This window comes from Urocampus carinirostris, chromosome 8, assembly GCF_059441175.1.
Source record: "Urocampus carinirostris isolate Australia breed hairy pipefish chromosome 8, RoL_Ucar_1.0, whole genome shotgun sequence".
NCBI classification, from domain to species: Eukaryota; Metazoa; Chordata; class Actinopteri; order Syngnathiformes; family Syngnathidae; genus Urocampus; species Urocampus carinirostris.
This window is the reverse complement of record NC_142356.1, coordinates 19,500,745-19,523,008: the sequence shown is the minus strand read 5'-3', so window position 1 is coordinate 19,523,008 and position 22,264 is coordinate 19,500,745. Positions and strand designations below refer to the sequence as shown.

Sequence of the window (22,264 nt, the reverse complement as noted above, 5' to 3'; positions counted from 1 at the left end):
GTGGGAAAAAAAAGCATGCTAGAACAAATAGTACACAGAAATAACCTTGACCTAGATTCCAACCCACAACTTTCTCACTATGAGGCAACCACTCCCGGCGGTGAAAGGTTTTCATGAGTTCAGTTTCAAGATCGTCTGTCTGGAAGTCAAGTTCAAAGTCCCTCATTTCCCTCAAAGAGTTTCACAGTTTGGTGGAAAATTCCATGTGATAAAGATGAACACAAAGGACCCCTCCAGGTGGTGATTAACTGGGGCAATTCCATGCTCCATCAGGTCCAAGCCATTTACACTTAAAAAGCTTTCCCTGCAATGTTTCGAAATATCCCTGGAAGTACGTCATCCACCTGAAGCGACACACAGTGCGCCCTCTCGCCATCCACATGCATAACTAACATCACTTGTCGCCTTCCAGACACCGGAGGTGGAGCATCAGACGGAAGAACAACGTGCCCGACTGATATCCGAACATCCTCCCGATCGTCTTTATCAGCTGAAAAGAAAATGCAACGGCTGCCAGGAGCAGGACCTCAGCCTGCTGGAAGGGGAGCTGGTGGCCTTGCTGGAGGACACAGACCCACTGGGCAGCACCAGCCGCTGGCTAGTCCACAGCGGAGGCAAGTTTGTGTTCACATATGCACGAGAACCGAAAGCCAAGTAAAGAGAACCAAAGTCATGTTTATTTGTATAGCTAGCCGTTAATCACAATGGCTGCACAGACCACAGATTATTGCAAACCACAAACTATTACTACACCATCCCCTGATCTAAGACCTACATGAGGGCAAGGAAAAACTTAAAAACCTCAACATGAGGAAAATGAAGAAACCTTGAGAAGGGACCAAAATGTCCTCAAGAAAATGTAACGGAGTAAAAGTTACTCGTTACTACTGTTAGAATATTTAAATAGGTTACGGAGTATGTTGTCATCATAAAATGAGTTTTCCAACTATATTAAGTTTATTATTTAATCATCACGGCATTACTTTGATAATAAGATTGCTCATTTAGTTGTTATAAATGCACTCATTTGTCACAGATCTGTCAGAGCCTATTCCATAAACGGAAATGATTGCCCACCTTAAGTCATATTTCAAGTTACATTTATTTGTACACCCCTTAAACACAGAGTGTCTCCCCTGATCTGAAACCATCATTAGGGCAAGGGTGCACTCAAAAAACCTATAAGGATAATTAAGAAACCTTGACGGGATCACACATTAGGCTCCAAGATGACCAGTCTTCAATGCATGTTTCATGAGCACCAATACTCATAGCACAGAGGTAAGATCAGGCTTAAATAATCTGACCCAACCTAGGCCCGGATGTATTAGAGGCCTTCTCACCTAGAGCCTGACCACTCAACTCAATTTGCCGGACAGAGATCATATTTCAATTGTGAGGACTCGGGAGGAGGAGAGGTGATTTATGATAACAAATTGAAGCCTGTCTTTTGTAACGAAATCCAAGTTAAACAAGACTGCAAAACCAATTACATCTTTTACATTCCTGGGTCTGCAGAGGTGACATTAACCACAATTTTCCATCATTGATCAGAAAATGTTAAGGCCGTGTATCATTTTGTTGGGTTGAAACTTGAGCCATAAACAACAGCAGCAGTACATCCTTCAGAATCCAGCACATAACTTTAGGAGAGAGATGCAGAGGGACAAAGAACAACAATGATGTGTGGATATTGATAAAAAATATAGTAGGTGAGAAAGAAGCGGTCTAAATATAAGAGGTGTAAATATAGTGGAAGCTAGAGCTCTTGTTGGTGATAGGAATGAGTGGAGAGTTGTTGTAAAAGGATAGTGGGATGTTTAGATGTGTTCTAAGGGATGGGCAGGGCAGCTGTATGATGCGCCAGGGGTAAACCAGTGAAAGCTGTCGGGCCATGCTGTTGAACAGAAGAGTGTGTCGTGTCACCCTGACCTGAGTGACATGGCCGCTTTTTTGTGTCCCGTTTCATCTGGAGGAACGAAAGCATGACCAACTTGGGTGCTGAGGTCCTTAACTTGTCTGGGTGTTTGGGCAATTGGGTTGGCCATGGTCCCAAAAAATTTGTGTGTGTTTTTTGCTACTTTTTCCCTGTTTTTATTCTCTTTGTTTTTGTATGTGTTTGTCTTGCTGTCGGTCACCCCCCTCGAGGGATATGACCAGGGTTGATAGATAAAGAAGCCAAGCCTGACCCGAACGTAATGATTGACATTTCAGGCCAGACTTTTGGTTTGGATCGGGCTCAGGTTTAAGATCTAACCTCTGAAATAGCACCGATAAATATAGTCATCAACAATAAACAAAATTAACAACTGAAATTGTGTAAGAAGTCCAAGACAGCAACGACAAAACTCTGCACTTCATTGGGCTACATGCCACAGAAGGGGTGATACATGCGAAAAAGACAAGTCAGCTTACAATTGGATTCTGGTAGTATGTATTTTTGGCCCGGTATATTTTCTCGTAGTCATAGTTACTAATTAATTACAAAAAAAGAAGCAATGTGTCAGTTTCACAGGAAGCCTGTGACCTTCAGCCAAATGACCCTCAAACGTTCTCACAACGAAGAAGTCCCAGGTGTTCTTGGGACAGTTCCAGGCAGCTTTAGCCGCGTCTCTTGGGCCCCGTTCCCTCGTAACACTCTACAACAAACTAGTATGCGTTGTCAGCAGCGTTACTTAGGAATAGAAAGCCTCACTAGCTGCTGACAATTCCAAAACAAGGGCACTTTGCTTTGAGTGTATCGTGTTTCTTTGTGACAATACATTTTTGTGAAGACGACACACACAAAAGATCTGCGGAACACTTGTCTTTCCCTCTGGGCTTACAAGAATCCCCACAAGTTGTGAGCTAAGGTGCTCTTCTTGTAGAGTCTTATTTATGGCATATTTCTCTTTCGCTGGCGTTTGAAGGATTCTCAGAGTAGGCTACAGAACAATAAAAAAATAGAACCATAAATAGGTATGAAATGCACGTTTCAATAAACACAAAAAAAGTTGGGTTTTTTTGCATATGGTGCAATATTCATCATCATCATCATTCATGATGGCCAACCAAAATTCTAAATGAAGCTAGTTAGCACCCTAGTGTGTATGAGCTCAAAGAGGCCGGACATAGTTTTCCCTTGTTTTTAGATATACAATGTTCCTTTTAATGCTATCATTTAGCTCCTCCGAGTGCTAACAGAAAAAATATATTCTCCTTTAATAAGAAGCAAAAATACATGGTGACATCACAAAACAATTGATTTTTTTTAATAGTATTTATCTAACGTAACACGAGGCTAACCTAGAGCTTACATAATTTGTCCATCATCTTGTGGTTACAGGTAACCAAAGACCCAAAACCTTTGTCCAGGGAAGAATACTCAATGTATTTAAAAAAATATGACTTAATTCATATTTCAATTGTGAGGACTTGAGAGGAGGAGAGGAGATTTATGATAACAACTTGAAGCCTGTCTTTTGTAACGAAATCTAAGTTAAACAAGACTGTATAAAGATTTACATCTTTTATATTTCTGGGTCTGCAGAGGTTGCCTTAAACACAATTTTCCATCATTGATCGGAAAATGTTAAGGCCGTGTAACATTTTGTTGGGTTGAAATTGGGCCATAAATCACAGCAGCAGTACATCCTTCAGAATCTAGCGCAGCACTTTAAGAGAGAGAGAGAAAAAGGGGGAGAGACAAAGAATAACAATGATGTATGGATATTGATAAAAATATAGTAAAAATATAGTAAGTGAGAAAGAAGCAAATTGTCTGTCCCTGTGTGCCCTGCGACTGGCTGGCAACCATTTCAAGGTGTCCCCTGCCCACTGCCCGAGGATGGCTAGGATGGGCTCCAGCACCCCCGCGACCCTACTGAGGATAAGCAGTGCAAATAATGGATGGATGGATGGACTTCATTGCTGGAAGTAATGATGAAATCTTTAGGAAATGACAATATAAATCAAAAGAAAAATGGTCGCAATTCGGTCACTTTGAGTCTACGTATTTTGTATTCTTTCTGGCGCTTTTTAGCACTTGTTTTCAGTTGCACTAAAGACCACAGCAATATCTAGTTGTCAAATATTACACAGCGCCCTTTTATACAATATCCAAATGAACAAATAACTAGCGTGGTAGTGTTTATTAAATGGGGTTTTGATATAAGACCATTCTTTTTCTTTTTGAAAATATCTCGATTCTTTTCAACCAGCATATTTAAAACGTGACTGAAAATCAAATTCATTCGTTGTATCTAATCACTCTATAAACAAGTTTTCATTTACATATTTTGAGTTCCGTGTTCCCTTCACCTGGTGGAACATAGCCTGCCAAAAGCCCCACTTTGCGAGCGCTGCTAATGATGCTAATTGTAACAGCAAGTTTCCTACACCTTTTCCGACACAGTTCTAAGGTCATGGGTTCAAATCCACCTATCAGCCTTCCTGTGCGGAGTTTAATTGTTCTCCCTAAACACTACGGTTTCCTCCCATATTCCAAAAACATGCATGTGAGGTTAAATGGCTGGTCCGAATTGTTCCTAGTTGTGAATGAGTGAGTTGTCTCTGTGTACCCTGTGACCGGTTGGCAACCAGTTCAGGGTGTCCCCTGCCCACTGCCTGAAGATAGCTGGGAAGGGCTCCAGCACCCCCGTGAGCCTACTGAGGATAAGCGGGGCAGATAATGGATGGATGGATTAACAAATATTGAGTGTCATTGTCCTACTCACTGCAATCTAAAAATAATAATTGTGTGGTATCCCTTGATCACCACAACCTACTATAGTTGTCTCAATAACTGCTCGTTATTTCAAACTCTCCATGTAGTAATAATTTTCCAATGTGCTATAATTAGGCGCACAGGGATACGTGTATTCGACCTTCTTGAAGCAATACAACCCTCTGCGAGACTCACAGAGGAGAGGCCAAGTGGCCAAACAACAACAGCAGCCGCCTATCCTCGCAGATGATGACTTCGACAACCTGAGCCTTTTCGTGTCGGGGAGCGGAAGCAGCAGCCTGCGGAGTTTTAGTCTCAACACCACCGAAAGCAGCTCCAACCTCTCGGGCCTTCAGGGGGACCTGGATACACCGGAAGACCTGGAGGCTTCGGTTGATGCAGATGACCAGCAGGTAGGAAAACAGGGGGGCCCAAGGACTGCATAGAAGAACACCTGAGTAGCTCACAGACAGGTTCTGAAAATAGCTCATCAGCGATGGGTCATTGTGATTTTCTCGTAAATTTGATTGCTAACTGACACAATGTTTTAATGGTTGACTTAACTTCTACTAATTACACCATAGTGATAACATAAGTTGTTATTTGAGAAATGTATATCAAAATGGTAGCCCTTTGTGCTAATCAGTCACAAAAAGTACCTCTCAGCTTCAAGAAAGTTAGTGACCCTGGCATAGAAGCACTCCAGGGGCCATGCAAAATTTTAAAATACACTCTACAAAGTACAGTATTAATATTGTAAATATCTTTATTATATTTATAAATTGTGTTCAGGAATATATTGCACATATTGGGTATTAAGTAAAAAAAAACCTGGGTCCAGACTGGACTCATCCACTAATTAGGTTAGCTTGTAAGAAAATTCATACTGTACCCTATATTCTCTAAATATATATATATATATATATATATATATATATATATATATTGGTGATTTTGTTTCCTTATTATCAGGGAAATAAATTACATGACTTGTTTGATGAAGCTGTCTTAAGATTCCACTGCAAAAAAAAAAACATATCAAATGCAAGGAAAATCTTGCACGTCATTTTGCTGATTTTAATTATTATTTTCCTATTTTGGAAATAAAATAAAATGGGAAAAAATGAATGATGTTGAATGTTATGAGGTTGTTCCACTGGCAAATAAAATGAGCAAAAATTAGGTATTATCTTTGCTATTTTGGATGGAAACGAGATCATGGTAATATTTGAAAAATAAGCAAAAAAATCTTAAATACTCGCAAACCACAGCAAAATTATTAACCAAAATAAATGACCCGTGATGATCTGTGCTACCTCTGGTGGCCACAAATGATAAGAAACACATTACAACGTCAAATTGGGCATCATATTCCAGTATGTGCTTAGAAAAATAGAACTGGTGCGGGGATTTCTTTTTTTACATTTCCGACGGAAGGTGTGGGTGGAAAAACTAGCAAACACTGCCACCTACTGGTTTGACGACCATATTGTTTGAGGTCAGGGCAATCTAATGACTTTATAAACCATTTTGAGTTAATTAGAAAAGATCGATTTGGCCATTGAGACATCACCATTTGTTGAAAAAAAATATTGGACTCCACTAGAACACACCTTTGACAACATGCTTGTGGTTTTTTTGTGCACAGTACTACGCCGTGTATGCATTTCAAGCCCGATGCGACCAAGAACTGACGTTGCAGGAGTACCAACATGTACGCATCTTGCAGTACAAAGACCTGGGCGGCAATAAGGAATGGTGGTTAGCAGAAGCTAACGGACAGCGGGGATATGTTCCTGCCAACTACCTCGGCAGGATGTCATATGCATAAAATATACTTTGTTTCATTCAGCAATTCATTTGATTGTAAGCAATTTGTGAAAACTGTGCAGTGTTGTCATATTGACAGTGCGACCTAATGAAGAACGTGATGAAACTTTTGAATGTATGCTGCTGTGCTGAGCACTTTTACTATTGTATGACAGTGCTGTGTTTCAATGTCTACTCTGCAAAGTTAATTTTTATAGAAAAATACATTGTTGGTGCAGAAAAAGACTGCACATGAAATAATTTATCGAATAAGTTTTATGTGAAAAGAAATTCTCTATTTGTTACAGTGTATATTTTGTCATATCACCATCAAAGAATCTATATTAAAAATGAGTACAGTACTTTGTGCGAATGTGAAATTTTAATTCAATTTTCAGGCTTTAAAAAAAACGGACACAATCTTGGGTTGGTACAGAACCAGCAGCATTTACACATAAGAAGTAAAAGATTCAAGTATCATTAGAGTTCCACTCCATAGACCTACGATCAAAGACAACGCTCTGGGAACTACCTCTACAGAGTTAGATTTCCCCCCTCTCAATCACTCACATTGCCACAAAGGTACAGTTCTTTTCAAATTCAAGTCGAGTGCGGTTTACAACGGTGAATTCTTATTTGCCTTGTGTTTGAACTTCAGCGTATGTGGACACTGTGCTTTACTGTTACATAAGATCGGTGCACCAAAGAAGAAAGTCGTACAGACTTGTAAAAAGTGGATTCTTTGTCTTTGTCAATGATAACAATGATGCATCCTTGACACTAGGCCTGGGCTATTTTGAGATTCTGACAGTATGGTAATGGCAAGAAAATAATTACGTCAGTATTAATGGTGATTGAAATCTTGGCATTCAAACACCAACATAAATCACCGAACTGGTTAGTGGCCTATGCCTACTTGACGCTTATGCCAACTTGACACCCCAATTTCTAAAGCTCCAATATCAACATCTTCAATTCTTGTACCAATGTGTCAAGTTGAAGTGGTAAGTATGTACTAATTAAATATGGCTAATGACTTAAAAAAAAATGGAAAAGCAAATCACAAGATACAGTACCAGCGTGAATTAAACTGCACTACGTGGTGGACACAGTGATTTACTACCTGTCGTTATTTCTTGATCTTTTTCTGTGCTGCTTTTTTCTTCACGAGCTGCAAGCGTTTCATGGCATGGAGCTGGGACTCTTGGGATGTTGGTGCTTTTTCCCCCGGTGGAACCTTGGACCCGTTCCCGTTGTTTCCATTACTCCCTCCGTTATTATTTCCACCCGATCCGCTACCTCCAGGACTCACCTGGGAGCTTCCTGGCGAGCTTGCCCCCGATGATAAGGTGGAACCCTTTCCTTGGCTCTCGCTGCTCGATGAGCGGTTAAGAGTCTGCTTGCCCAAAGTCAGGGGAGGTGGTTTTAGGGAGACCTGGTTAGAACCATTTCCATTGCCGCTTCCCGGGATTTTCGCAGCACCGAGACCGGACTTGGTCCCAGCCAAACCAGAAAGACCCACTGGTTTCTGGCCGGGTGGAGTGGTCGTTGGCTTGTTGCTGCCGCTTGGTCCGGAAGCACCCAGTTTGGAGCTGACGGAGAGAGACGGACTCGTTTTCGCGCCAAAGGCGGCCCAGCCCGTTAGTCCGCTGCCTGATGAGGAGGAGTTGTTGCTGGTGGGATTGGCTGATGTTGTTGAAGTCTAGAAGAACATTGCATATTAATTTTCATGCATCCATTTACAGTCAGGCCTAGCACTGAGACTTCCTTTACAATAAAAAAGTAAATTTGAAGTTTGCCTTTTTTCTTAGCTATACTCAAGTATACTTTAATGTACTTGAGGTGAATTTAATAGTATAGTAAATAAAATATTTGTTTGTAGGAGTGACGTGCAATCAGGGGAGGCTGTGCCTTGTCTGTCATTATGGAAGTATTAAATCTAAAATACAGGGTGTTCCAAACATAATCCCTTGAGATATAGATATTACCGAAAACACACTATTGAGGCAAATGAAATTAAAAAGTATCAATATTAAAGATGCTTTATTCTTCCAAATCTGAATGAGAAATTCAAAAGCATGTGAATATAATCAAATGGCATATATATTACTGTGCGGCGTGTCTACAGAGCGAGGCAACTCATTATCTTGCCTCATGGCAGAGGGTGACATTGAGAACAATGACTCTGATTTGCTGCATACCTCAGCCCCCTAAAAATAGAATTAGTAATAGTATTAGGAAACATGATTCCGTTTTTACTAAATAACTACAATGCAAACTTAAATAGTATAACAAAAACAAATAAAAATAGTTCTACTATAACTGTTAAAGAACAAAAGCCAAGAAAGTCAAACAAACCCTAACGAAAATATAAATACTGTATTATAGCGTCAATAAGACTAAAATACGTTACATTGCACAATAATGTGAATATGAAGTCAGTAATTTAAAATTTCGGAACTAAACAGTTTCCCCCCACCGATTTAGGATTTAGGATGGAGTAAACAGTCTTATCACACACCGCTGCCTTTCAATGCAGAGGTCCAGCTTAACTCTGAAGAGCTGGATGACGCTTTACACCAGAAAATAACAGCAACCAGAAGATGAAAGTGCTGTATTGTATTTGAGTCCGAACCAAGGGCTTCTCCTGCTACTCGTAACCATGGAACTCACCCCTACGACCCAGGTAGTTAAAGTATCCGTGAACCTTGATTAGCAAGCCAACACCAAGTCAAGTCATCCAGAATCCAGATATTTCTTTCTTGAAGCATGGACTTTTTTTATTCATAATGATTACCTATCTATTATTTTATTCAAAAAGAAGCAGGGCATAGCTTCATTCATAGGTTGAGGTCAGGCAAAACATTTTTTCTATGCTACTGTTTATAAATGTCTTTCTTAGTGTGCCAATCAAACGATGACTAAGATGTAGGTTCATTTATTTCTAAATCTGACTGTACCTCAGCAGACACGAACTTCATCAAACGTCACTGGTTTGCAGTCAATTGTAAAACAAGTATTTTGTAATTGTACTTGTAGTATTTTCGTTTTCTACAACGATATAATTGTAAACCTGGGAATCAAAGCACTACAAAATTAAGAAATGGTAACAAACCCACTTTATGTACACTATGAATGTATTCATTTTAATAATTTTAGCAATTTTTATTTTTGGTATGGAAGATTGTGGAATAGAACAGATTACCTTTCAGTCTGAAGTGAGACATTTTAACACTGAGCTGATCTGGATTTGTGACTACAGTTGACGCTTTTTAGTATAGTAAAAAAAAAAAAGTTGATATTGCTTGTATTTTTGGGAATACTTAATCCTTTACTTAGTGTATAGTTTCTGTTAGTAACCTGTATACTTTTTAGTTAAAGCCAAGTATATTTCAATATGCTTGTGTGAAGTATTTGAAGTGTAGTATTTAAAAAGTACACTTAAATATGCTGCCGCCAGTCTAGACTCTCCCCTACTTACAAAAAACAGTAGACACGAACATTTTTGTCGAAAAATATCAGGACATTGCTGGGAGTTAGATTTTGTATTGTGTGCACCTTTTTCCGAGTACAGGACATTACTGTAGTGCTTCTTTCCGCCGCTACCGGCGTGTGGCGATGTGAGAGGTCACCCAGCATCCACCCCGAAGAAGAAATCCACTTCCTCTTCCTAGTTCGTGCGTAAACATTCTATACTGTATGTCCAAGAACTTTTATATTTTTATTGTTTAATATCTTGTGCACCCATTCAATATGGATGGTGTAAAGAAAAGGCAGGCAGTTTCTTTTGAAATGAAAGTGGAATAAGAAAGCTTGATGCGGTTGAGAAAATGGTTGGATAGCTTTTTTTACCCACTTTCTACCACGGAGGAGGAAGTCGCCTAACTCTTGAAGCCCATCTTCCAAAAGTAAGTTAAACTCAACTTTATCTATCTTTATAGAGCATATTATTCTAAGAAATGTTTATTTTTTAGTACAAAACAACACAGGTTACTTATACAAGCCTTAAACACTTATATAAACCTTAAACATACATTCCATATAAAATACAGCACTGAAGCAACTTACGAACGATCACCCCGAATTTATCTCGTTCGTAAGTAGTGTAGTCTGTACTTTAATAAATTACTATTTGCTAAGGACAGTCAAACATGTTAAAATAAACAAACAAACCATACCTTCACTTCTGTCCTTTTGAAGGCCTGAAAGGTGCTCGTGGTGTCCGGCTTAGACTTAAGCTCTGTCTTTTTCACCAGAGTGTCTTTTATAACAACGGGTGCGGACGAAGCGGACGCTGGAGAGGGCTTCTGAGGGGGCTTTTGTGCCTACGACAATAAACACATCGTTTTGTTGCAAAATATAATCCAACTAAGAATTTATTGACTATAGGAATAAATGTGTTTGTGTATGCATTGGAGCAAAATCTCACCATTCGCTTCATCTGTCTGGTGCAGCGGGCGCAATACCAGACCAGTCTGGGGTCATTTACTTCTTTGTCTGTCACTTGGGGCTTGTGACAGTCCTGATGATACAAGTTATGGCACTCCTGGCACTCTACCAGTTGGTTCCCCATTGACACAGTCATTTGTCTTTGGGGGTTTAAAAATCATACAAATCAATACGCAATACATGTAAATGATCTACTATAACCAAGGATTAATGGGAGTTGTTGCTGGGTGACAATTGAATTACATTAAGTAAACATAAACCAATGGAGTTCTTTACCAAAATACTGCACATACTACAACTGTAAATGTTTAATCGAAAAGTCTACATACAACAACTAAATAAAACTATTCTATCGTCAATACTTCAACTATTGGCAACAATAACAAGACCGAAAACCATACCTGCAAACCACGCATGCCAGACCCATCTCCATAGCAAAGTCATCAGCGTTGGTTTCGTCATAGTCGTTGATGTTAGGTAGAAGGTCTTTGCTCGTCTGCACAGTAACTGGAGAAGACCGGTCCGGTTTTTCCAAACGGGCCTTCTTTGGCGGGTCTACATCACCAAAGTCAATCCTGATCTGTTGTTCATCACATATGTCCCAAAAATAAGATACACTTGTATCCGCTTAAAACACGATTAAGTCATCATAGTCACAAGTGCAATTATTGTTAAAATATTGACTTAAAAACTTTAACTGGTATGAACGCTCCCATCGAGCATTATTCGATTTTGATTGTTCTCATTATCTGTGCAGTTTTTATTTATAATCCATACCGTCGATTGGTTATGACCAAGCAACTAAGCCAGGGTAATAATGCTTGAGATGATAAAGAAAGAGAAAAAAGCGTGTGCCTTCATCATATTTGTTTATTATCCCAAGCTTCGTTTTTATTATTATTATCTTCTTGCTTCTCCTTTTAGCATTGCTGCAAGTCTTGGGTCACATTGTAAAACAAATTCAAGTTTGTTGCATGAGATTCTGAATTGAACAAAGAGTTAGGGCACATGGAACTGGTTGTCAGTCCCTTGCAGGACACAAGTAAATATGAACACCCTAATCTAAGTTTATGGACATTATAAAGCGTCGAATCGAGTTTTTGATTTCATTAAAAATGCTTACTTTCTGTTTGTTGTTTTAAACAATTCTCAGCAGCTCTATATGGCAGATATTTAGCTAATCCTTGTGATAACATTAGGTATCATCTGACCTCACTGTTGATTGATCAGTACTACAAGGCAAACTAAAACCCTGAACGAAACATCATTTTAATTGCAAAAAGATGGCAATTAATGGATTTGGAAATTAGTATCTTTGAAGTGTTGATATATTTGACTAAAAACAGGTTAGGGGTCTCCAATGTGGTGCCCCTTAGGGACGGACAGCTGAGGTGCCCGCGGTTCTGTTTTGAAAATTGCTCAACCAGTTCTGGGTCATTGCGATTTTCGAGTAAAATGATTCTCTTAGTGGTTGACTGAGCCTAATCAATCCTATTTCCAATAATTAAGCCGGTAATAACACAGTAATAACATAGTAACAACATAGTTACATAATAACTTGTTATTTCAGAAATGCATATAAAACAGGGTACCTTTTGCACTGATTACCAACAAAAAGTAGCTATCAGCTTGAAAAGGATGGGAGACCCCTACTACAGGTATTTGTTTGAAAACAGCACGTTTATTCATACCTTATCAGAAGATCTTCTGTCAGCCTCCTTCTTGCTCTTCTCAGAGCCTGATTTGCTGCTTATACTGGAGGATGAGGAGCTGGAGGATTTGGAGTCCTGCTTGCTGAAGCTAAGTTTTGACACTGACCCTTTGGACACCTCAATATCCTGAAGATGCACAAACACAAGAAGAGATCCGCAGGTTTGAGAGCGTTCTCCATTCGGGCCTCGGTGCTGTAGCATGCTCTTCCCCCTGAGATTCGATCTGCAACCTCAGTGGAAATGTTCAAATCTAAACTTAAAACACACTACTATTCTATAGGATATGAATAACCTATATTCTATGTAGACAATATCTGTGTATTATTTGCCCTCATGTAGGTTTTAGATGAGGGGATGGTGTCATAATAGTCTGTAGTATGCTATAGTGTTTGATCTGTGCAGCCCTTTGAGACTCTTTGTGATTAAGGGCTATACAAATAGACATGACTTGATAGTCTTCTCAGCAGATAACTGCTGTATGAACATAATAACAGAAGCAGGCAGTTTACAATAAATTACACAGTGTCCCTTGACTTGAATTTCTCATACACGTTTCACAACACCAGCCCTGTCACTTTTCATGTGACGACTACTATTTGGGGATAAAAATGCATTACCAACATCTACATACTTTATGTACCAGGCGATAGGACGTTTCGCTCCCTCTGGAAAGGGACTCATCGAGTAAGGCTTTGAGCTTCTCCGCTGAATCTTTGCTCTTGGAGTGCAGGTAACTCAGACCCTTCAGGAAGATGGGATCTAGCTCCAGACTGACAGGTCCAGCCATTGCTGATGATGAAAACAAGAATAAAAAGTACAGTTATACTATGCTCTCCAAATGTATATGGCCATTTGAAAAGATACACGTCAGTGTTGTGGCTTTTATGTGAAGTTCCAAGCGTCTACTTAGCTCAGTATTAACACTGCGATAGCTAACGTTCGTAACAAAGACAAAGAGGCTAGAATTATTATTTCTTCATTTTATCATATTACCTGAACTCTACCACAAGATAGAAAAACGTCGGTTTCACGATTAAGGGCAGTAAAATAAGAGAAAAAAAATGTACTTCTTTAATGTTGCTGGTGCCTCAATCAAACATGTCCGACATGCTTACATAGGCGGGACAATAAAGAACACATTGCGTCGTGTCTACAAAAAAACAACAACATCATTATCACAAATGATCCCTGATTAAATAATAAAAAAATATATTTACAATGTTCTAAAAATGAATGAAAGATCAAGGGTCCCAGTGAGCGTGCCTGTTATTTATTTTTAACTAAAGTAGATGGCGCTGTGGCACTTGAAAACGCCACATGTCAAAAAGAGGAAGCCACATTCGATAGTGATAGGAACTTCGGCTCGTTTTTAAGAACCGCTTCTTTCGGCTCGGCTCGCTAAAACAAGCCGGCCCCTTCAGCTTCTAAACGGCTCTTAAAATTGTGTTGTTGCTTTAATCCATAGTAGTACCGATTATTACGTAATATTAATAAATTAATAATAATGCATTAATAATAATAATTATTATTCACGAAATGAATTAAAAATGGGGGGAAATTGGGGGGAAAAGGACGCATATAAAAATAGAAAATAAAACAAATTAAAAAAAACAAGAAAAAAGGAGAGAATAAGGAGAAAAAGAACAAAACAAGGAAAACGTAAAGAGCTACAAATAAGAAACAAAAGAAGAATGGGAAAAGAAAAAGGTAAAAAGAGAAAAAAATAAGAAAATGAAATAAAGAAGTAAAAAGGTAAATAAAGAAAGAAAGAAAGAAAAAGAAATATAGAAATAAAGAAAGAAAGAAAGAAAGAAAGAAAGAAAAAAGAAAGGAAAAAAGGAGAAAAGAATAGGAAAAGAGAAAATAAAAAAGAATGAAAGAAAGAAAGAAAGAAAGAAGAGGGAAGAGGGTCCTTTAATTTTTATATTACCAATACTAATGTAACATTGTGCACAAAATGTTTTTTTATATCTAATCAAATATGATTCTTTATTCTGTACCTATTTATCATAACATTTATTTTTTTACAATGAACTTCCAACACATTTGAACTTTGAACCTTTTCATTGTAAAGCAACTCAGAATCTCAAACACACACCACCATATCAATTCAAATATGCACTTTTCAGTGCAACAACAAATAAACCATGAAATACAAGAACAAACCTGCCATTTTTTTGCTGAATGACCAATCACAAAAGTAAAAGGCGTCTTTAAGGGAACTGGCTCTGGATGGGTGGAGAGCCGACTCCCGCCTTTTCCTCCCAGGAGCCGGCTTACATCGCCGCTACATTCGCGAATGGCACACCTCTGACATCAACACCAAACCAGAAGTTTGACTAAACAACGTGGGTTCATACTTACTAAACCACAAGTAAGCGAATGATGTTATTTTAAAGAAATCGAACATTCATTTTCTGGACAACACGACTGTTTCCCAAATGAGTGATCCAAAGCAGAAACATGGCTCACTTTACCTGGAAGTTTGTCTCCAAGATGAGGCAGCGCGTCTTCCTTTGCACTCTTCCATCGTCCTTTTCCTCCTTTCCTACTGCGATACTAAGTCTTTTAAAGTATACTTCGTGTCCAAAAACCTCGACAGACCTCAGGCTCTTTGGGATGAGTCGCCAGAGTTTCTCGACGTGCAGAGCGTCCGATCGGAGGATCTCCCAATGCTGGTGCAAGACTGTAGACTACCCGCCGTGCTGGACGAAACCAGCAGGTTGTGCAGGGCTGGCCTGGCTGTGGTCTTGAGGCACATCATCGACAAAAGCGTTGAGGATGATCCCTCCAGGAATGATGTGCAGGGTCTTCTCGGGTTCAAGAAGACTTGTCTCAAAGCCTGTGCTGAGGTTCGTGGCATATATGATAATGGTTCTCAAATGGGGTACAAGCAGTGCTAGTGTCTTTGAGGGCACTTTATTGTCATTATACAGGCATAACTAGATTAGAGGGCTTCTTTCATCCATCCATTATGTGCACCACATCCTCAGTAGGGTCACGGGGTTGCTGGAGCCCATGTCTTCAGGCAGTGGGCAAGGGACACCCTGAACTTGTTGCCAGCCAGTCGCAGGGCACACAGAGACAGACCACTCACTTGCTCATTTGCACTTGGAGTACAAATAACCAGACATGCATGCAGTGCAAGTAAAATACATTTAAAAAAGGTAAACTTGTTCACAAGGATAAAAACGTTAAAAACTATACACAGCTATTCATTTTCCGCATCACTCCTTGCTAGAGTGGCGGAGGTGCAGAAGCCCACCCAAGCAATCTTTGGGCATGGGGATACCCAGAACTGGTTTATGTAACCTCTGCTTGATGATGCTTTTGGCTCTGCTGGGTCACCAAGTGGAGTAGATGTCCATATTGGAGGGGAGAGGGCAGGCGATAAAGCGCTGCAGTGCTTTCCCTGTCCTCTGCAGCCTCCATCTGTCGGTCTCAGAGGTATCATTTGATTGGCATAGAGAGAAATCAATATGTAAACTGTTTTATTGTCTTGCGTTAACTTGTAAATTAAGTCTATGCATTGCTCTTTTTGAGTAAAAGCATCAATAGATAGGTAATGCTCCATTAAAAAGACATGTCCATGCGACAAAAAACAACTAATAAATGGCTTGACTTGCTAATGCTATCACTAAATCCATTGTTTGGAGCTGACTCGCTGTGGTTTGCGCCAATCCAAAATCCTTGTTATCACTGTCCCCCTCTTCCATGAGCCAAGACAATTACATGCCTCACTTGGTATCTGCAGACACTCAGCACATTGATATGTTACATACTGCTCCTTTTGAAGAAAAGCACCAATAGATAGCTAATCCTCTGTTGAAAAAAGTCCACGCAATGAGAAAAAAATAACTGGATGGCTTGACTTGCTATTTGCTTGCTATTACTATGACTATTTGGGGCTAAATCATAAGTCTTGGTCTCACTACCGCCTCCTGCCAGGAGACAAGAGAAATGCCAGTCTCACTCGGCATCTGCAGACACTCGGCACAGTATTACATAACATACTATTTATTTAATTTAATAATAATACTAGAATGTGAAAAATTAGCAATTTGGAGAAAGAAAGAAGGACTTTTGGCACTGAATAAATATCAACATTTGATATCCATCCATTATCTGCACTGTTTATCGTCAGTAGAAAGGATGCAATGGGCAGGGGACACCCTAAACTGGTTGCCAGTCAGTCACAGGCCACACAGAGACAGACAACTCACTGGCTCATTCACACCTAGGGACAATTTGGACCGGCCAATTAACCTGAAATGCATGTTTTTGGAATGTGGGAGGAAACCGGAGTGCCTGGTGGAAACCTACGCAAGCACGGGGAGAACATGCAAACTGCACACAGGAAAGATGGTAGCTGGATTTGAACCGATGAACTGTGCCCTGGACGCACTAATCACTCAGCTGCCGTGCCGCCACCATTTGAATTTTTTTTCGAATTTATATTTCCATGATAACGGATGAGGCACAGCATCACCTGCCTCCCTTGACTCAGAAGGGTGGCAAACTGGCAGTGAAAATAGCTGAACTCATAGTTTAAACTCATTTACGAGAAATCTAATGACAATCCAATTTGCAATACTTCTATCGAACTACAAATAAACATGACTTTAACATAAAACTAGAGCATGTAGTGTAGTAACCTGTAGACTGGTGGCTCTTATGTTCTAATGACATTCAGTTTAATTTAATCGTGGCTGACATAAACTTTTATACCAAGAGGGCGGGCAATGACAAAAACGAATAATTAGTGGAAAGCCCTAATGAACACCAGCCCTTTGTCCAGACTGGGTTCAGCAGGGGTTAAAACTCAAGGCCTTCTTCCAACAGCACACCAAAACATAATTTGGAACAATGTCAAGACTGTATAACAGCTATATGAATGTACAGTGGCTTGCGAAACTATTTGGCCCCCTTGAACTTTTGCCACATTTCAGACTTTAAACATCAAGATATAAAACTGTAATTTCTTATGAAGAATCAACAATAATTGGGACACAATCATGAAGTGGAACAAACTTTATTGGATATTTTAAACATTTTCAACAAATAACTGCACTGAAATATATGAATAATCATAAGGTGCATCAGTTTTGGCTAAATTAGTTAAGGAGATAAAAATGATTTAAACATAAAAAGCTTATACAGACGCTGCCTGACCTACAAACGAGATCCAATCTGGACGAACGTTCCTGAGTTGAAATTGTTCGTAAGCTGCTCCAGAGCTATATTTTGTATGTTTATGGTTTGTATAAGTAACCTGTATTGTTTTGTACTAAAGAAATCAACACCTCATAAAATTAATATGCCCTATGAAGATAAATAAAGCTAAGTTTAACTTGCTTGTGGAAGATGGGCTTCAAGAGTTAGACGACTTCCTTCTCTGTGGTAAAAAGTGGCTGGAAAAAAAGCGTTCCGATCATTTTCTCAACCGCATCAAGCTTTCTTATTCCACTTTCATTTCAAAAGAAAAGGCTCGTCTTTTTTTACACTTTACACCAACCATATTGAAAGGATGCATAAGATATTAAACAATAAAAATGTCAAAGTATGTTTACACACGAACCAGGAAGTAGAAGCCGGATTTTTTCTTCGGGGTGGATGCTGGGTGACCTCTCACAGCGCCACCACACGCCGGTAGCGGCGGAAAGAAGCACTACAGTAATGTCCTGTACTCGGAAATGGTGCACACGATACAAAATCTAACTTACAGAAATGTCCAGATTTTTTTCTACATCCCGAAATAAATAATCGTATCTGCTGGAATCTGTAGGTCTAATGTACAAAAGTCGGGAGGCGTCTGTAGCTGACAACTCTTAGAATCATGACTATATATCTAATGACTCTTTTTGACTCTACAATATCCTATTTGTGTTTTCTGACTAATCCCTACAGGTGAGCAAATGGACCAGATTGTGTGAAATAGGAATCCCTGCTGCTGTTGAAGCATTTCTCCAAAACCCTCACATCCATCAGTCTCAGCAACCACCCCCTGCCATCCTCACCCTGGAACAAAGACTTGCTGAACCTGTCAAAGTCCACAACGATGACAAAATCCGCAGGCAGAAGCTCAGGCTGCTGAGACAAACAGAAAATACTAAAACGACTGAGGGGGGCAAGGATTCCAAGTTATGTGATGGACTAGAACTCCGGGCTGCGCTGGCTAAGCTTTCTGTTGCAGAAGATCTAAAGTCCACCACCAGGGAGAGCTGTCAGATAAGAAAAGTAAAGACCAACGACCTGCCTGTTCTGGAGCATTTGTTTGCTGAGGGGCTGTACTTCACTTTGACTGATGTGGTCCTGCTGCCTTGCATCCATCAGTACCTGGTGAGCTGCTTGCTAATCATTAAATCCTGTGTGTGGAAATGCATAACGGGGAATCTCTTAGATGAATAACTTTCTAGCTGAACTAGGAAATGGTCTGCCTGCTTGTGATAAATCCCTATTAGAAATTAAAGCACAAAGAAATGAATCGTAAATTCCTAAAACTAAAATACATTTCCGGGGTTTTTACGTTTTCTCCTTGAAATTCTTGTGTCAAAATATATTCCAGAGATAAGAAATTACTGCTCAATAATAAAACTAGTTCATAGTAGTTTTGGATTCTGTCTCAGTGAGAATAGCTTACATCACCATAACCACCAGTATACAGCAAGGGTATGTGACAAAGCCAGGAACTATTCAGTGATGCCAACTAAAATAAGTAGTTACACATTAAATGGTAAATGGTGTGGACAGGGCCGTTGCTAGCTATTTGGGTGCCCTAAGCATAAAAGATTTATGGTGCCCCCCGCACCACTATCACAAAAAAATAAAATACATTTGAATTCCTCCGTTTAATTTGTTTATTTACATAACACTTTTAACAAACACGAGGATTATTCATTCATTCATTATTTGCACCGCTTATCCCCAGTAGGGTCAGGGGGGTACTGGATCCCATTTCAACTATCTTTGGGCAGTGGGCAGGGGACACCCTGAACTGGTTGCCAGCTGGGCACACAGAGGCAGACAACTCACTCACTCATACACACCTAGGGACAATTTGGACCAGCCAATTAACCTGAAATGCATGTTTTGGGAAATGTGGGAGGAAACCGGAATGCCTGGAGGAAATACGTAAGAATGGGGAGAACATGCAAACTCCACACAGGAAGGTTCAAACTCATGACCTAAGAACTGTGCCGCATACGCGCTAACCACTGCCCCGCCGTGCTGCCCACACGAGGATTAAATAAGGAATTTTCTTTTGTTTCTTTTTGACTGATAAGGTAAGGATGTTTTAATTTTTTTGTCTTGGTAAATTTAGTTTTAACATGCTTTGTATGAGATTTGTGTTAATAGTTTTGTGCTGTTGAAATAATATTTTACATAGACAACAAATTATTTCGTACTCACCTTATCAATCCAAAACCTTCACTGACAGCCTGACGCTGACAGTGAAAGAACCCCTCCTAGTGACACTTCTCACTATCTGCATACACTATCATCCACTAAGTTTGAGGGCTGATTACCAAACTGTTTGGTCTTTTTTAATTTTTAATTTTTACAATTTTTTTGTATTCTGGTGTTTTACTTTATGATAAATGACCCGACAAAAAAATTAATAATTCGAACCGAGGAGAGTGTGCCCTTTAAAACAGTGCCTCAAATAGGTGTGGATAATACGGTACAATAATGAGCTTTTTTATTTTAACATTGACTACCGGCATGCGATGCATTAGCTTCATCTCGTTTCTTCTTGATTTTTCTTTTCTCCGCTACAGACTCTTGTGGCCGTTTCGAGGCCATGTTTGCACAGGTATTGACCAAATTGTGAATAAGGCATAATCGAACATACCACTGGGAGGGGAGGGGGGTACCATGAGACAGGAGGCTGGGGCACGAAGTAGATTCATCCCTTTTCTCGGTAAATTTGTTCTATGCTGCTATTGTTTAACCATATTAGCGCATATTATTAACACTTAACACTTTTTTTTTCACGACCCTGATTTCTTTTGGGGCCCCCCCTGGCACTTGATAGCCTACGCAGTGCGCGTTATGTGCGTTTGCATGTCTACGGCCCTGGGTGTGCATTTATATAGCCCTTTTCAAGTCACTGAAGTCCAGTCAAGTTTATTTGTATAGCTCTTAAAGACAACATGGCTCAAAGGGCTGTACACACTACTATTACACCATCCCCTGATTTTAACACCTTCAGAAGGGCAAGGAAAATTTCAAAAGCCTCAGCATGAGGAGAATGAACAGACAGTAAGTATACAAACATCACTTTTTATTTAAAATGCCTTAAGAACCTCCTGTTTCATTTTGTGCCCTGACAAATGGCAGACACCATCTATGCTATTCTCTAGCCAGCCATCCTGTTCTTTAAGGTCCAGGGTCAATGGCTTGCGATTGAGCCGCTCTTCAATATGTATAGGAAAATGGATGAATCTTCTCTTTGTCCCTAACCTCCCGACTCTTTGCACTTTGACCTGAACCCACTGGATCTACATAATTTCATGAGCTGTTCACTGAGAGTAAGGTATTCTGCTCTACTGGGCTGTCCTTATTTAAATGACAATTGTCCATCACTCGCTATTTCAAGGGTGCTAGGTCAAGTAGTAAGATGCATGACCTCAAATATATTCGATTTCATAAAAAGTATTTACTCCAGTCTTGTCATGCTAAAATGGGTAAAAGTGCACCTTTTAAGCAAATTGACAAGTTATAAAATAAAGAACAACAAGCCGAGAAGACCTCCCTAAGAACTTTTAATGTATAATATACATTAATAGTCAAATTCTCAGGATGGATAAAAAAATAACCCCAATATGTAATTTTATGTAAAATATGTATATAATATAGATATATATCTATATAATATAGATATATATCTATATAATATAGATATACATATATACCGGTAGATAGATAGCTAGATATATAATTTTTTTCCCCCTATTTTATATTAATGTTTATATTTGAACTGAGCTTGGGCGGCACGGTGGGTGGGTGGTTAGCAACCAGCCCCACGGTGCAGAGGTTCAGGTTTAAGTCCAGCTGACGCAACCTCCCTGTGTGGAGTTTGCATGTTCTCCCCGTGCCTGCGTGGGTTTCCTCTAGGCACTCCGGTTTCCTCCCCAATCACAAAAACATGCATGTCGGGTGAATTGATGGGTTCAAATTGTCCCTAGGAGTGAATGAGTGAGTAGATGGTTGTATGTCTCTGTAAGCCCTGCGACTGGCTTGCAACCAGTTCAGGGTGTCCCCTGCCTACTGCCCAAAGATAGCTGGGATGGGCTCCAGCACCCCCGCGACCCTACTGAGGATAAGCGGTGTAGATAATGGATAGATGGATGAACTGAGCTTTGAGAAAAGAAAGATAATTTGTTTGTTGAAAATCTTTTTTTTATCTATTTGATCTCTGCATTCAATATACAAGCAGCCCACCCAGTTTTTGCTTCAGCAGGGTCTCGGTGTAGCAATCAGAGATAATGTAATTAATACAAAATAATAATAACCTTTTATCCCCAAAAAAATCAATTTTATCGGTTGGCCAGGGATAACCCAAAATTAAAAAGTCGAGGACGAATAT

General features: G+C 39.7%; 3 protein-coding genes across 8 annotated transcripts in view; 2 read left to right on the top strand and 1 right to left on the bottom strand.

Moving 5' to 3' along the window:
• arhgef38 (Rho guanine nucleotide exchange factor 38) overlaps positions 1-6,876 on the top strand; it is a 28,068-nt gene extending 21,192 nt beyond the window's left edge. Inside the window, exons 12-14 of the mRNA XM_088341875.1 lie at positions 413-614; positions 4,841-5,118; positions 6,354-6,876. Coding sequence (XP_088198001.1) covers positions 413-614; positions 4,841-5,118; positions 6,354-6,536 — 663 coding nt within the window. The 3' untranslated portion in view covers positions 6,537-6,876. The remainder of the gene's footprint in view (positions 1-412; positions 615-4,840; positions 5,119-6,353) is intronic.
• Position 6,877: 1 nt separating this feature from the next.
• The window catches only part of ints12 (integrator complex subunit 12), a 56,171-nt gene continuing 40,784 nt past the window's right edge, over positions 6,878-22,264 (bottom strand). Inside the window, exons 1-7 of one of the 6 annotated variants that reach the window (XM_088341880.1) lie at positions 15,153-15,378; positions 13,307-13,464; positions 12,655-12,801; positions 11,365-11,543; positions 10,944-11,103; positions 10,693-10,839; positions 6,878-8,216 (exon numbers count right to left, since the gene is read on the bottom strand). In XM_088341880.1, coding sequence (XP_088198006.1) covers positions 7,644-8,216; positions 10,693-10,839; positions 10,944-11,103; positions 11,365-11,543; positions 12,655-12,801; positions 13,307-13,462 — 1,362 coding nt within the window. In that variant the 5' untranslated portion in view covers positions 13,463-13,464; positions 15,153-15,378 and the 3' untranslated portion in view covers positions 6,878-7,643. Of the gene's footprint in view, positions 8,217-10,692; positions 10,840-10,943; positions 11,104-11,364; positions 11,544-12,654; positions 12,802-13,306; positions 13,465-13,668; positions 13,978-15,152; positions 15,379-22,264 lie in introns of those variants that run through there. The other 5 variants (XM_088341878.1, XM_088341879.1, XM_088341881.1 and 2 more) reach the window with 5 other exon arrangements.
• The window catches only part of gstcd (glutathione S-transferase, C-terminal domain containing), a 71,576-nt gene continuing 64,272 nt past the window's right edge, over positions 14,961-22,264 (top strand). Inside the window, exons 1-2 of the mRNA XM_088341882.1 lie at positions 14,961-15,527; positions 18,583-19,014. Coding sequence (XP_088198008.1) covers positions 15,117-15,527; positions 18,583-19,014 — 843 coding nt within the window. The 5' untranslated portion in view covers positions 14,961-15,116. The remainder of the gene's footprint in view (positions 15,528-18,582; positions 19,015-22,264) is intronic.